This window comes from Solanum stenotomum, chromosome 2, assembly GCF_019186545.1.
Source record: "Solanum stenotomum isolate F172 chromosome 2, ASM1918654v1, whole genome shotgun sequence".
NCBI lineage: Eukaryota > Viridiplantae > Streptophyta > Magnoliopsida > Solanales > Solanaceae > Solanum > Solanum stenotomum.
In genome coordinates, this window is record NC_064283.1 from 48257915 (window position 1) to 48270332 (window position 12418).

General features: G+C 32.6%; 2 protein-coding genes across 6 annotated transcripts in view; both read right to left on the minus strand.

Moving 5' to 3' along the window:
* Positions 1 to 4850, minus strand: part of LOC125857075 (probable lipid phosphate phosphatase 4) — a 37155-nt gene extending 32305 nt beyond the window's left edge. The window contains exons 1-8 of one of the 4 annotated variants that reach the window (XM_049536746.1): positions 4723 to 4841; positions 4361 to 4592; positions 3682 to 3769; positions 3467 to 3576; positions 2955 to 3045; positions 2683 to 2871; positions 2346 to 2405; positions 1775 to 2247 (exon numbers count right to left, since the gene is read on the minus strand). In XM_049536746.1, coding sequence (XP_049392703.1) covers positions 2168 to 2247; positions 2346 to 2405; positions 2683 to 2871; positions 2955 to 3045; positions 3467 to 3576; positions 3682 to 3769; positions 4361 to 4592; positions 4723 to 4826 — 954 coding nt within the window. In that variant the 5' untranslated portion in view covers positions 4827 to 4841 and the 3' untranslated portion in view covers positions 1775 to 2167. Of the gene's footprint in view, positions 1 to 1774; positions 2248 to 2345; positions 2406 to 2682; positions 2872 to 2954; positions 3046 to 3466; positions 3577 to 3681; positions 3770 to 4360; positions 4605 to 4722 lie in introns of those variants that run through there. The other 3 variants (XM_049536744.1, XM_049536747.1, XM_049536745.1) reach the window with 3 other exon arrangements.
* Positions 1 to 12418, minus strand: part of LOC125857072 (ATP-citrate synthase alpha chain protein 2) — a 1178350-nt gene that overhangs the window by 598864 nt on the left and 567068 nt on the right. The window lies entirely within an intron of this gene.

Genomic DNA, 12418 nt, shown 5'->3' on the forward strand with positions numbered 1-12418 from the left:
TAGTTGTCACTTCTTCAAATCACGCAGAAATAATGGTCATTCATAAAGTCAATCAAAAGTGTGTATGGTTGAGATCAATGACTCAACATATTTTGCAATTATGTGGTCTTTCTGTGTAAACAAAGATTCCAATAATATTATATAAAAATAATGATTCTTGCATATCTCAATTGAAGGGAAGGATATATCAAAGGAGACCAAACAAAATATATATCACCTTAGCTCTTTTTCACACGTGATCTTCAACAAAATAGTGAGGTAGATGTTCAACAGATTCATTCGAGTAATAATATTTCAGTTTTGTTTACTAAGACATTGTCAATGTCAATATTTCAGAAGCTAAGATATAAGACTGGAATTCTCGTCTCCGAGATACTCCTCCGTCCCTTTTTATATGTCACATTTTTACTTTGCACTTGCATTAAGAAATGATGTAACTTTACCCTTCTACCCTTATATAATGTTTTCTTAAGTCAACTTTATAATAAATGATGAATACATTTTCAAGATTAATTAACTACTCTATCAAGGGTATAATATGCAAAATATGGTAACTTATGCATAAATTTTATAAAATGACAAGTATTGTGGTCCAGCTATTTATAGAAATAAATGACATATAAAAAGGGACGGAAGGAGTATCAAATAAAGTTTTCATCGAGAGGATTAAAATACGCAAAGTACTCTTTTTCCCTTCATCAAAGTTTTGTCCTACTAGAGTTTCCTGATAAGGTATTTACTGAGGCAACACACAAGACGTATAACAAGATATGTGTACTTTTTTTCTTCACTAGGCTTTTTCCTAGTAAAATTTGAAGAGACACATTATCTATAAACATCCAAGGAAAAGTGTTATGAAGTCGTTCAATTGTAGATATTTCATTCAATTAACTCCCTAACGTACATGAATCTATTTAATGTATTTCTTAAATATAGTACTGACACATTTTTAAAGGTTGTAAGCGGATGAATTGTTTGTCCTATAAAGGTGTATTCTTCCCCCTTGTGAAAGACACATTTGAAGAGAACTGAAATACTCCCTCCGTTTCACAAAGAGTGACCTGGTTTGACTTGGCACAAGATTTTAGAAAATAAAAAAGACTTTTGAATCTTGTGGTCCTAAATTAAAGTTATGTCAAATGTACTAAATTGCCCTTCAATCTTGTGGCTTTAAACATGCCACCTGGAAAGCTGATATTAAAATATTACCAAAAAAGGAAAGAGGTCATTCTTTTTTAAACAGACTAAAAAGGAAAGGAGGTCATTCTTTTTTAAACAGAGGGAGTAATACTTTCTACATTCGATTTTCCATATTATTTTCTTCCTTTCGTGTTTAGTATTCTTATATTATTCTCTCATTATACAATAAAATAATAATTTTTTGCTCAGTCAAGAAGCTGCTTTATCTTTAGTGATCTCTCATTTGTACCTAGATAGTAAGGTTTTGTCTTGATTTTCTAACCACATTAGCATTATCATAACTGCTTTTGTTATTTTCTACAAGGAAAATATAATTCTCTTCCATATTTGTTATTCCTTTTTTGAGGAAAAGCTTGAAACTCTATAAATTGAATAACTCTCTTCTCTTAACAAAAGACCATAATAACATCCAGAATGTAGTCATTTAAGAGTTTTGTTTAGGGAGAGATTTTTTTCTCAACACCTTCAATATTTTCTTTGTATTGCTTTCTCATATATAGACCGATTGACCAAATTATATAATAGTATTATATTTTTAGTATAAGTTTTTGTTATTTATTTATTCCAAACATTATTTGCAATTGTAAGCTTCAACATGACGCCCTAGTTCTTTGGAACCCAACAATAGGAGTAATCTCTTTCATCTTATTTAGATGTAGATACAAATGTACAACAAGACTGTTTTGTAAGAGTTTGAACCTTTTCTTTGTCCCCATAGAAAATGAGGAGGTAATGAACATTGTCCTCTCCATATTGTACAACCCTTTTGATATATAGATATGACTTCGGACTGAGCCAACATAAGCCAGACTAAACAAAAAGAAGAGTACAAAGGTTTAGATGATGTATTTGCTCTTTCGATGAGGCTTTGGAGATCTGAATTCAGTATCTCCTTCCATCGCCATCAACATCTTGCATTACTGTTCATGTCTAGATAATGAGGGTTGCCTCTTGTACTCTCGTTGCATTACACGGTGTCAATTCCTATTGATGTAGAGTGCAATTCAATATTTTCTCTCATTTTGATAGATGCATGAGGTGCCCACCCTGTTATCATCGAAAAATGAACAATATTTAGAAAATAACTAGTATCATTGACATTGAACTAAGAGATTCATTCTGTTTTCAGAGAGTTGAGGTTGTACCGTTGATATCATGAGGGAATGGAAAGAAAAGTAGGTAGCATAAAGAGGCAACCACACTTCCTGTACAAAAAAAACATTGAGATGTTTAGCTACACTATTTCTCAGAACAGCTTAGTCAGAATCTGATAATTATAAGGCGCGAGCATTGATAGTGTAATGCTTTTTTACATTATTAGTTCATTTGAAGGCCAACTACATGCAATGTCTATAGTGGTTAACCTGCTACATGATACTAATAGTATACTTTTATATTATCAGGTAAACAAGCTAAAATCAATTTGCAAACTTATCAAAGTAGTGAATTCATACAAGTGTTGGATAGGAACGTTGAACCAACCTATAATGGATCCAGTGAATACATCTGTCCAGTGATGCCAATAGTCATCAATTCGAGAAATTCCGACTAATGCAGCAAAGAGTAAAGGAAGCAGAACAATACAGAGTTTTGCAGCATGGCCTCTTCTGTCAAAAGCCTTCACTTTTCCACACAAGTACCATGAGAGGAAAGCCAGGCCAGCAAATGACCCTATATTTTGACAAGCATAAACTTATAAACAAGAAGAAAACAAACAAAAACGAAGAAACTAAGAATAAATGAACACTACTAACATGAGGTATGTCCACTGGGAAAGCTTTTATATCCTTCTTTCACAACTTTAGGGTCTCCATGACAATTAACATCCCCATTAGGTAGAAAGGCCTGCATATGAATTGAAAAAGGTATCTTAATGCAAATTTTGTATTAGAGTTGATGTCAAACTTTTCGAGTTAACTGTTATGTTATGGCATACTCAGAATAACACACACAATATAAAAGAAGAAAAATGAATACTTATTATATGTTCTCAGACAACACATAGAGAAAATATTGACCTATGATGAAAGCAAGCCAATACAATCTCATGCACTCTCGAACTCTTAGGCCGTGTCTTTTCCAATTACCCCCATTGCCATAAACAGTAAAAGTTGAATTTTTGCGCTTAGCACAGACCTCGATCACATAGTATCGACTTATAGGTTGAACATAGACCTTTTGAGTTGGATCATATTTTAGACTACATGAAAGAATCTCCGAAGTTCAAGGCATAATATTATGTTAAAGTGTGAAAAAGGAGACACACCTCGATTCCATCCGGGAAGCATCTATAGAAGAAATTTGGGCGTGGACGACCAACAGCATCTTTGATGCTATCGGTGATTACTGCAGTCACTAGAACAGAATACAGGATGCCTAGATTTACAAGCAAAAGGTCATCAATTTCATAGTACTAACTACAATGAAAATCCAAAAAATCGAAAATTGTTTTTTCCTTATAAAACTTCAAATAAAACTCACCCAATATGGCATGATGCAAATCATATACATCCCTCCTGTAGTGATAGTAAATGAGAAACACTGTGCATGGTAGAATTATTGCAAATATCTGTTGTAGTGGGAAAATTATCAAAACAAGGATGGGGTAAAACCTCAGAAAATGAATACTCATTTCTACCGCAACAAAAAGAATGTAACAAAGGGTATAACCATTTGGAGGTATGAGAATTATTGAGTTTTAAAGCCATAAAAGCCGTGTCGGGTTCAGGTTTTTCACTCAGGGTGTTCGAAAAATATTGCAATCCCTAAGAATCAAACCCTTGGATGTTAGGGTGCATTTCAAATATCTTGAATCATTGAGCTAATCTTCTGCACGTTGTTCAAGGAATTCACAATTTATATATATAGATAATCTACCCTATATACAGTATAATTTTTTACCAAGGGGTTTGAGCGAACACCTTCCCACCTCTCTAGATACTCCCCTACATAACAGTAGTAGAGTTTAACTTCAACACACCATTGAATGTGTAGAACTCTTTTATGCTATCACATTACTTAAAGGTAGCTACAAATAAATAGGCCATAATAAACGACGTTAACTAGTAACTTGAAATATAAGACATGTAACTCGCTATAATAGGTTATAAAAAAAAACTATTGAGATATATATAAGTTAAACTCCGAAGTAAATACATACAGGAACGGCCCACATTGGGATGGTGTCGTGTTCCTTGAAAGGAAATTTGAGATCTTCCAACATTTTTGAGTTAGTATAACGATTGAACGGTTGAATGTAGTTTAAGAATCCATCCATTGCCACAAGCACAAGTAAAATCAACCAGTCACATTTGTGTTTTTTGGCCACCTTAGCCCCATGAGATCTCACCGTGTGCATACCAAATTCTATTTCCGGCATCGTCCCCAATCTTCTGTAACAAAATCTTTAACATGAACAACAAAATTATGAATGAATACGTATATTTGAATAAAATTCAACAATTGTGTGTTTTAAATAATTTTAAGAATTTTGTTTATTCATGAATAGTTGTTGATTCAAACCTTGATATACGCATATAAAATGCAAAATTCAACAAAGAGTCATGAAGATTTAGGATAAAAGAGGGCAATGTATTCCTGGTTTTGGTCCTTTTCGAGGAATACATGCAATTGGGAGAAACAATATTTTGTTGGTGTATTAAGACACTTGTATCTATCATTTTTGACCTCTAATAAAAACAATGGGTTATAACCAACTGGAAAATATTGTACACAAAAGTATTGAGCGTCAATGATTTGACAAACCAATAACATTTCATATACATTTATGGGAAAATATTAAATTACAAAAATCCCAATAATTTGGGTGCTAGTTACATTCTATTTTGAAAAATTTTCAAATTACAATGATTTTGGATTTTTCAGAATTTGCGGATACATTTCTCCTTCCCCCAATACATAGCCAACGATACATAAGTTATGTATAAGATACACTACTATGAACCAGATTCATATTGATTTAGGTTTGAAATAATTGGGGTTATGTATCAATAATAACATTTGTACCACATACATTGTACCCAAACAAAATTGTAATGTATCTGATAGAAGTGGAGTAATCCATCTAGATGTTAAGAGGGAGATGAAAAAAAAATGGATTTTTGTAATTAATTCAAATGGTAGAGATACTTAGAGATTATGGGTGTGTTTGGTTTTCCAATTTTCTCTTGTTTGGTTGACTTAAAATATTTTGAAAAATGTTTTCCAAATCAACTTATTTTTCTCAAATTTTTAAAAAATGACTTCCCTTGAAAAAGGCAAGGAAAACATTTTCCAAACCAGCCCCCAGACGCAGTCTCCCACCAAACCAAATAAATTAAAATTTAAAAAATTTATTTATTAAAATAATTCAAATTTTAAAAGTTTCAGTTTTTTTTTACGCCACTCAACCACTAATCATCCCCCACAATTTTATTTCTTAAAAATTTGTTTTTGAAAGTATTTCAAATTTTAAAAATTTCATTTGTTTTACTTCACCCATAAACCGACCACCTTACGAGCCCCCTATCCCAACCCTCCTACCAGTCGCCTACCACCACCCCCAACCCCCAGCCCCCACCACCCCCCTCGAAAAAAAGAAAATTAAAAATTTGTTCTTGAAAAATATTTTAAATTTTAAACATTTCATTTTTTTACCCTACTCCGACCCTACCACCCCCCCCCCTCCCTCAATTTTCTTAACAAAGTTTATTTTGAAAATATTTTTGTGGTATCGCTGTTGGGTCAGGCTTAGGTGTCGGGTGTTGGAGGTCATGTCTTGGGTCGAATATCGGGATCGGATTTCAGATCGATTATCGTGGTTGTGTCTAGGTTTGAGTGTTGGGACCGGGGTCAAGGTCAAATCCCAGTTCAAATGTCATGTCTCGAGTGAAAATTCAGGGCCAAATCCTAGGCCAGATCTCAGGGTCGGATTGAGAATCAATCAACGGGGTCGTGTCCTAGTTCGAATGTTGGGATCGGGTCCTGGTTCAGTTATCGAGATTGGTTTCCGATTCAAAAACTATTTTCCTAAAAAATACTTTCTACTCTCTAGCCAAAAATAAAAAATATTTTTTGGAAAATATTTTTTCATTCGTCAACCAAACACTAAAATATATTTTTACTCACCAACCAAACATTAGAAAATAAGTTAGAAATCAACTTATTTTCCAGAAAACATTTTCCTTCATACCAAACACATTCTATGTTATATTAAGTTGTGTAATTACGTAACTTTCCCAATATTAAAATGTAATTTAACTACTTCTTTATTAAAACTTTCTATATCACTACTCTACTAAAAGTAAGGAAAAACTACACAAAATGGACCCACTTGGGAAATTATTTAACAAAAATGGACGCAACCCAATCTATTATGAGAAAATTTTCAAAATGTCAATATTTTAGCATTTAATAGGACCCCTTAGCCACACTTTCAATATTTATTAAAAAATTCAAAATTGTAGTTTTTTATTTATCTTATTTATGTTGTTATTATTTGTTTTAATTGAAAGAATACAATTGTTTAATAACAGAAAGAAGAAATTTAGGGGAGAAAATATTTTTAAAAAGTAGCATATCACTTAAAATTCTCATTAGTTACAAAATAAAAAATAAACCACAGAGCAACATCCACATAGTTTCATTATCAATTTTTAAAAGGAACATATTGATCTGATTAGTCTTTAATGATGTGTAGAATATAACAACCAAAGTATATAATTATGAAGACTAATTAATTTATAAGAAATACAAAGTTGTAAAGTGAAATGCATTAAATACAAACCATGTTGGTATACCATTTGGCACACAAATTTTAAAAGAACTGGAATTTTTTTCTTTTTTGGTATATAAAGTGAAAATACAAGATGAGCAAAACGATATATAAAAACTGTTCATATATAATTGAGAAAACTTTCAAAATGTCAATATAGATAGAATGAATACAAAAATAAACTAAAAATATGGTAATTTAGGTCTTATATTATGAATTCAAATTTTAATTAAATTGTGTTAGAAAATAATGGTGTTAAATCAAATTGTATACATATTTTTAAAGTTGTATGATTTTGAAATTAAATTCCAAGATAATCAAATACATTGAATACAAACCTTGTTGGTATACCATTTGGCACACAAATTTTTAAATAACTGGAAATATTTTTGGCATATAAAGTGAAACCTAAATACAAGATGAGCAAAATGAAATACAAAAAAAACTGTTGATGATTATAGATGGAATGAATACAAAAATAGATTACAATTTGGTAATTTAGGTCTTAGATTATGAATTCAAATTCTAATTAAATTGTATAGGAATAATCGTGTCAACTCAAATTTTATCCGTATTTGAAACATCACTAACGAATCCGCCTTGTTTTAGTTTATTTCAAACCATAACCATTTATAATTAGTACTCTATGAAGAGATACAAAATATGCAATTAATGAAATACAATAATATATGTCAAACCTTTTTAATGATAAATCAAAACTTCATAAGATTAAAACGACGACTTTGCAGAATAAACTACTACAAAAAGATAAATGTATATTAGACAAAATAGTTTAGAATCAAGCAAGATTAACCAAACTACAAATAAACCATTATTGTATTTCAAATTATTTCAATATCATCGCAAACTATGTGAGGCCAGTTTATGCCTCGGAGGTGCCTCACTATCACTAATGACTCCAGCATCAAGCTCTTGATTATGTTGCCTATAATAAAATACAAAATGAAATAAATAAACAATTCAGAATGAAAACAAGGTTAAATCTATAAATACAAATTCAACAAAGATGTAAACTGAATTTGATATTGAATACCAAAATACAACATACCACTTAAATTCAGAATACATAATATAACAGAAAACTCAATTTATGTAATTAATACAAAAGTGTAACTTCCCACTTAGATTCAGAATAAAATAAAAAAAATAACCACCCAGATTCTCTAAACAATACAAAATACAACATACCAAAAATATTCAGAATACAAAATACGACATACCACACAGATTTAGAATACAAAATACACCAGATCACTCAATTTCTTTAATGAATATAAATGTGTAACTACCCAATCAGATTCAGAATACAATAAACAATGGACACTCAGATTATGTAATGAATACCAAATACAACATAACAAAAAGATTCAGAATACAAAAAAACATCAGGCCACTCAAAAAATTGTAATGAATACAATTAAGAAACCTCTTAGAAGATTCAGAATACAAAAGAATGGAAACACCAACTCTTCGACCGTCTTCTTTCGTCATTTTAGCAGTGGATCCTACATTATCCGCTATTTCTTGAATAATACATAGATTAAAGGATGGAAAATCGCTAGAATTTTTTTGATTAAGTTGGATACCTCTTGTAAACTTCTTAGATTCGGCCATTAGAGAGTGATTTTGTGGTTTTCAAGCCCTAAACGAAATTGGTCAATTTAATACTCAACTACAAACATTTTTAAAAAAAAATTAAACAAAAATAAAATCAGTAAACAATCCTAAAAATCAGATAAAGATGCATACTTTAATCAAAGGGATTGTTGTGAATATCTTTAAAGATATATTTTCCAATTTCTGAAGAAAAAAAATGAAAATAACGGAAGAGAGAGAAGTGAAAATTTAAATATGAAGAAGAATTTGAACTTGAAGAGAGAAATCAGTGAGAGAGAAAATACTTTTTTTAAAAAACATATGAGAGAGAATGAGTTGGAAAACGTGTAATTAAGGTGAGATAAAATAGGAACTAAATTAGGATACACAATATTTTATAAAATATTGACATTTTGATATTTTTACTAATATTTATAAAATATGGATATTTTTAATAATTATGTTAGAATTTTTTACTAGTTTAATAATTTATCCATCTATTTAGGCTTAATGGACCGGCGACCCAACCAATTTAAATGCTTACCCCACTTTCTCCTTTCTTATTTCGCACATGATGTCAACATGACATCAACATCACTACTATGAATTAATCCTTTGTGACACTTTGTTGGTATATTAATACCATATCGATATCATATAGGAGTGAGCTTAATCCTCTGTGATACTCCGTCGGTATATTGATACTCTATCGGTATCATATAGGACCACTAATGAAGACATATCATCGAGAATGCTACACATACTGGTTCGTACCTCAATATTTCTTAGTGTAACTACCAAGGTCAAATTACCAAATGTTTGTTGTTGCTTGAGTTGGAGTGTCACGAACCAGACCGTCGTGATTGAAACCCACACTAACCCTCCGGTGGGAGAACCATTGCTACAACCCAACTAAGCAACTCAACAATAAACTAAACATTTAAAGATACGGAAGCAGGTTTAAATGCAGAAATTATATAGAGTTCTCATAAACTCCAAAGGTTTTAACAAATAACTAACCAAACTAATGCGAAAGTTTAACCCTTAGAACCTGAAAGTCATTGTACCAAAACATCTAAATTCAACAAGTCTAATAAAATGGGTACAACCCAAAATTAAGAATAAGAAACATCTAAACAATAGTATGAGTCCGAAGAGAATGGACTAAACAAAAATGAAGGATTTCGTGGCAGCCTAAAAGAATTGGTTCACCCTTGAAATCTAACCTCGATCACTGATCTCCTAGATGAGGTCTATCAATAGCCTCCTGAAGATGCCATGTACTCAACAAAGAATGAGCAAGTGCAGTATCAGTATACAACCACAGTGTACTGGTAGGATCACGCAACTATCCCATTGAACGAAACATATATAGGCAGTCACAACATAGTAAACATGACATGTACAGAATATATGCACAGTTATTATTTCAAGAGCAATGTACAAATCGACATTCTCAATAACAAGTGAATATGACAATTCAATGGTCTTCTCATGGAACTCATACCCAAACTGTTAGTGTATCGGAACGTAGCACCCGATCCCAATTAGTGTGCCAAAATGCGACACCCGATCCAATATATGTGATGGAACATGACACCCAATCCAATGTAAGTGTCGGAATGTGACAACCGATCCCAGTTAGTGTGTCGGAAATTGACACCCGATCCATTCAATACAACCACAATAATCACACTCATATGTACATACTCAAATCATACAATCAAGTGCTGAATCATTGCATACAATTGTTCATTCATACTTTTTTTATTAGGTTTGATCAACAATGCTTCATTTACATACATACATGCATTACAAGGAAGCAATTACCAACATATATCTCACAAACATGGAATCAAACCATCACCTAACTCGAAACCAAGTTTGAATTCCCCTAAGGCACTTGAATCTTCCCTTTCCAGATTCTTTCCACTTGTTCTAGGTCTACAAACAACAATTTAATGCAAGGATCAATTAATTAAGGTCTAATTACCTGGATTATAAAAAACCCAATAACCCAAGACCAAACTCATGATCCTAAGGTGCAACTAAGGCTTTTTCCCACCATCAAATTCAGTCCAAAACCTTCCCCCAATAATAATTAACCAAGAATCTAAGTTCTACGGATCAATAAATGGATTTGGGGAGTAAAATCCTTACCTTTAGTGCTAGAAAAGGTGGAAAACCTTCAAGAAATATCCTTGGGTCGTCTCTTAGCTCTCAAGAACGAAACTTACAGAAAAATAACATTTTTGGGGTTTAATCCCGACTTAAGTCGCTACTAGCCCATCATAGCGGGACTCAACTCACCATAGCGTCCCTACCCTAGCGACTTACACAGAAACAGAGAGTCAAAATTAGCCTTTCAAACCCCCATTTCACAACACACCTTCAACCCTGACGTTAAAAAACTACCCGGTCACGCTAAGATTAGTTTTGGGAGTTCTACCAGCCCGAATTTGATTATGTAAAGTCGTACAGGCTCCTTAATGTCTTGTCTATCCACTCATGTGATCAAATTCATAATTAGATCCCCCATTTATTACCAAATTTCACTAGACCTCGCCTGACTTAGATTTTGTCCAAATCAAGACTAGGCTACAATTTTTCAAGTCACTACTCAAAAGTTTTCTAGCCCAAATTCATTCCCCATTGGCTTTTCCATAATAACGGGAACAAGTCATTACAATAGATACCAATTTACCTATCACTCATCTCTGAGTGATAAACTAGGAAAAATTGGCTAAGGTAAGAATAGAGTAGTACACGAGTCATCATATAACTAGGGATACTTTCCCGCATGCTGTTTATGTCGACTCTGGGCTGCTAGAAGGTTAGGTTGGATGCTTCTCACCTTATCTTGAGCATCTTTCACCAAATCAACCCCCTAAGAGTTTCACACCTTCAACCTCAAACCAACCAATTGAATACCTACACATCCTCCTATACAATGCCTCCATGAAGTCATCTCAATACTCGAGTGATAATTATTGTTGTATGTAAACTTAACCAACAACAAAAGCGATACCCAATAACCACCAAAGTTTCTTGTACACATATCTGCAACATGTTATCAAGGACCTTGACACCATCATTCGGACTAATCCTTTAGCACTTAAGCATGATAAAAATCCAAATCAATACTCACTACAACTAGAAGTGAACCTGAACTAACCAACACACACTCATAATACCCAACAATCATAGTTCTTATCAATATCTCCATCTCCCAACATAAATTTCCATAAGCTTAAGTTACAAAAAATTGGTCTTTAGACATCAGATACTTATTGAGGGGTATATCCAAGAATACAAACCCCCTAACAAAACTATTGAAATGCTAGATTTAGCAATTGTGATTGTAGATTACCCTTAAGAACAGTGGAATTGGACCTAATGATCTCCATATTCAACCACACATAATCGTTACATGACCTTGACGATAAGATGAATATTAAGATTGTCGGACAAACATAATTATGCATAGTAGCTCTTCTACGAATTCTCATAAAGAAGGTGGTACATGTAGAACCACTAAAATACTTTAACAACTCCAAGACAACACCAAATATGTCATCTGAAATAACCAAATATTCCCAATCATCCCACTCAACCAGAGAACATCGCATGATTAGTACCCCTGATCCACCACTAGGGATCCACCCACAAAAGTGAAAAAACATATGAGCATAGCTAGTCAAACATACTCACCATTGTGTGCAAAATGAAATAGATGGCCACATAAGAATTTTACAAAATAACACTAAAGGTTTTTCTTTGGAGAGTCGATACCAGTCATTTCCATTGGGTTGACTCCACATAATCTTC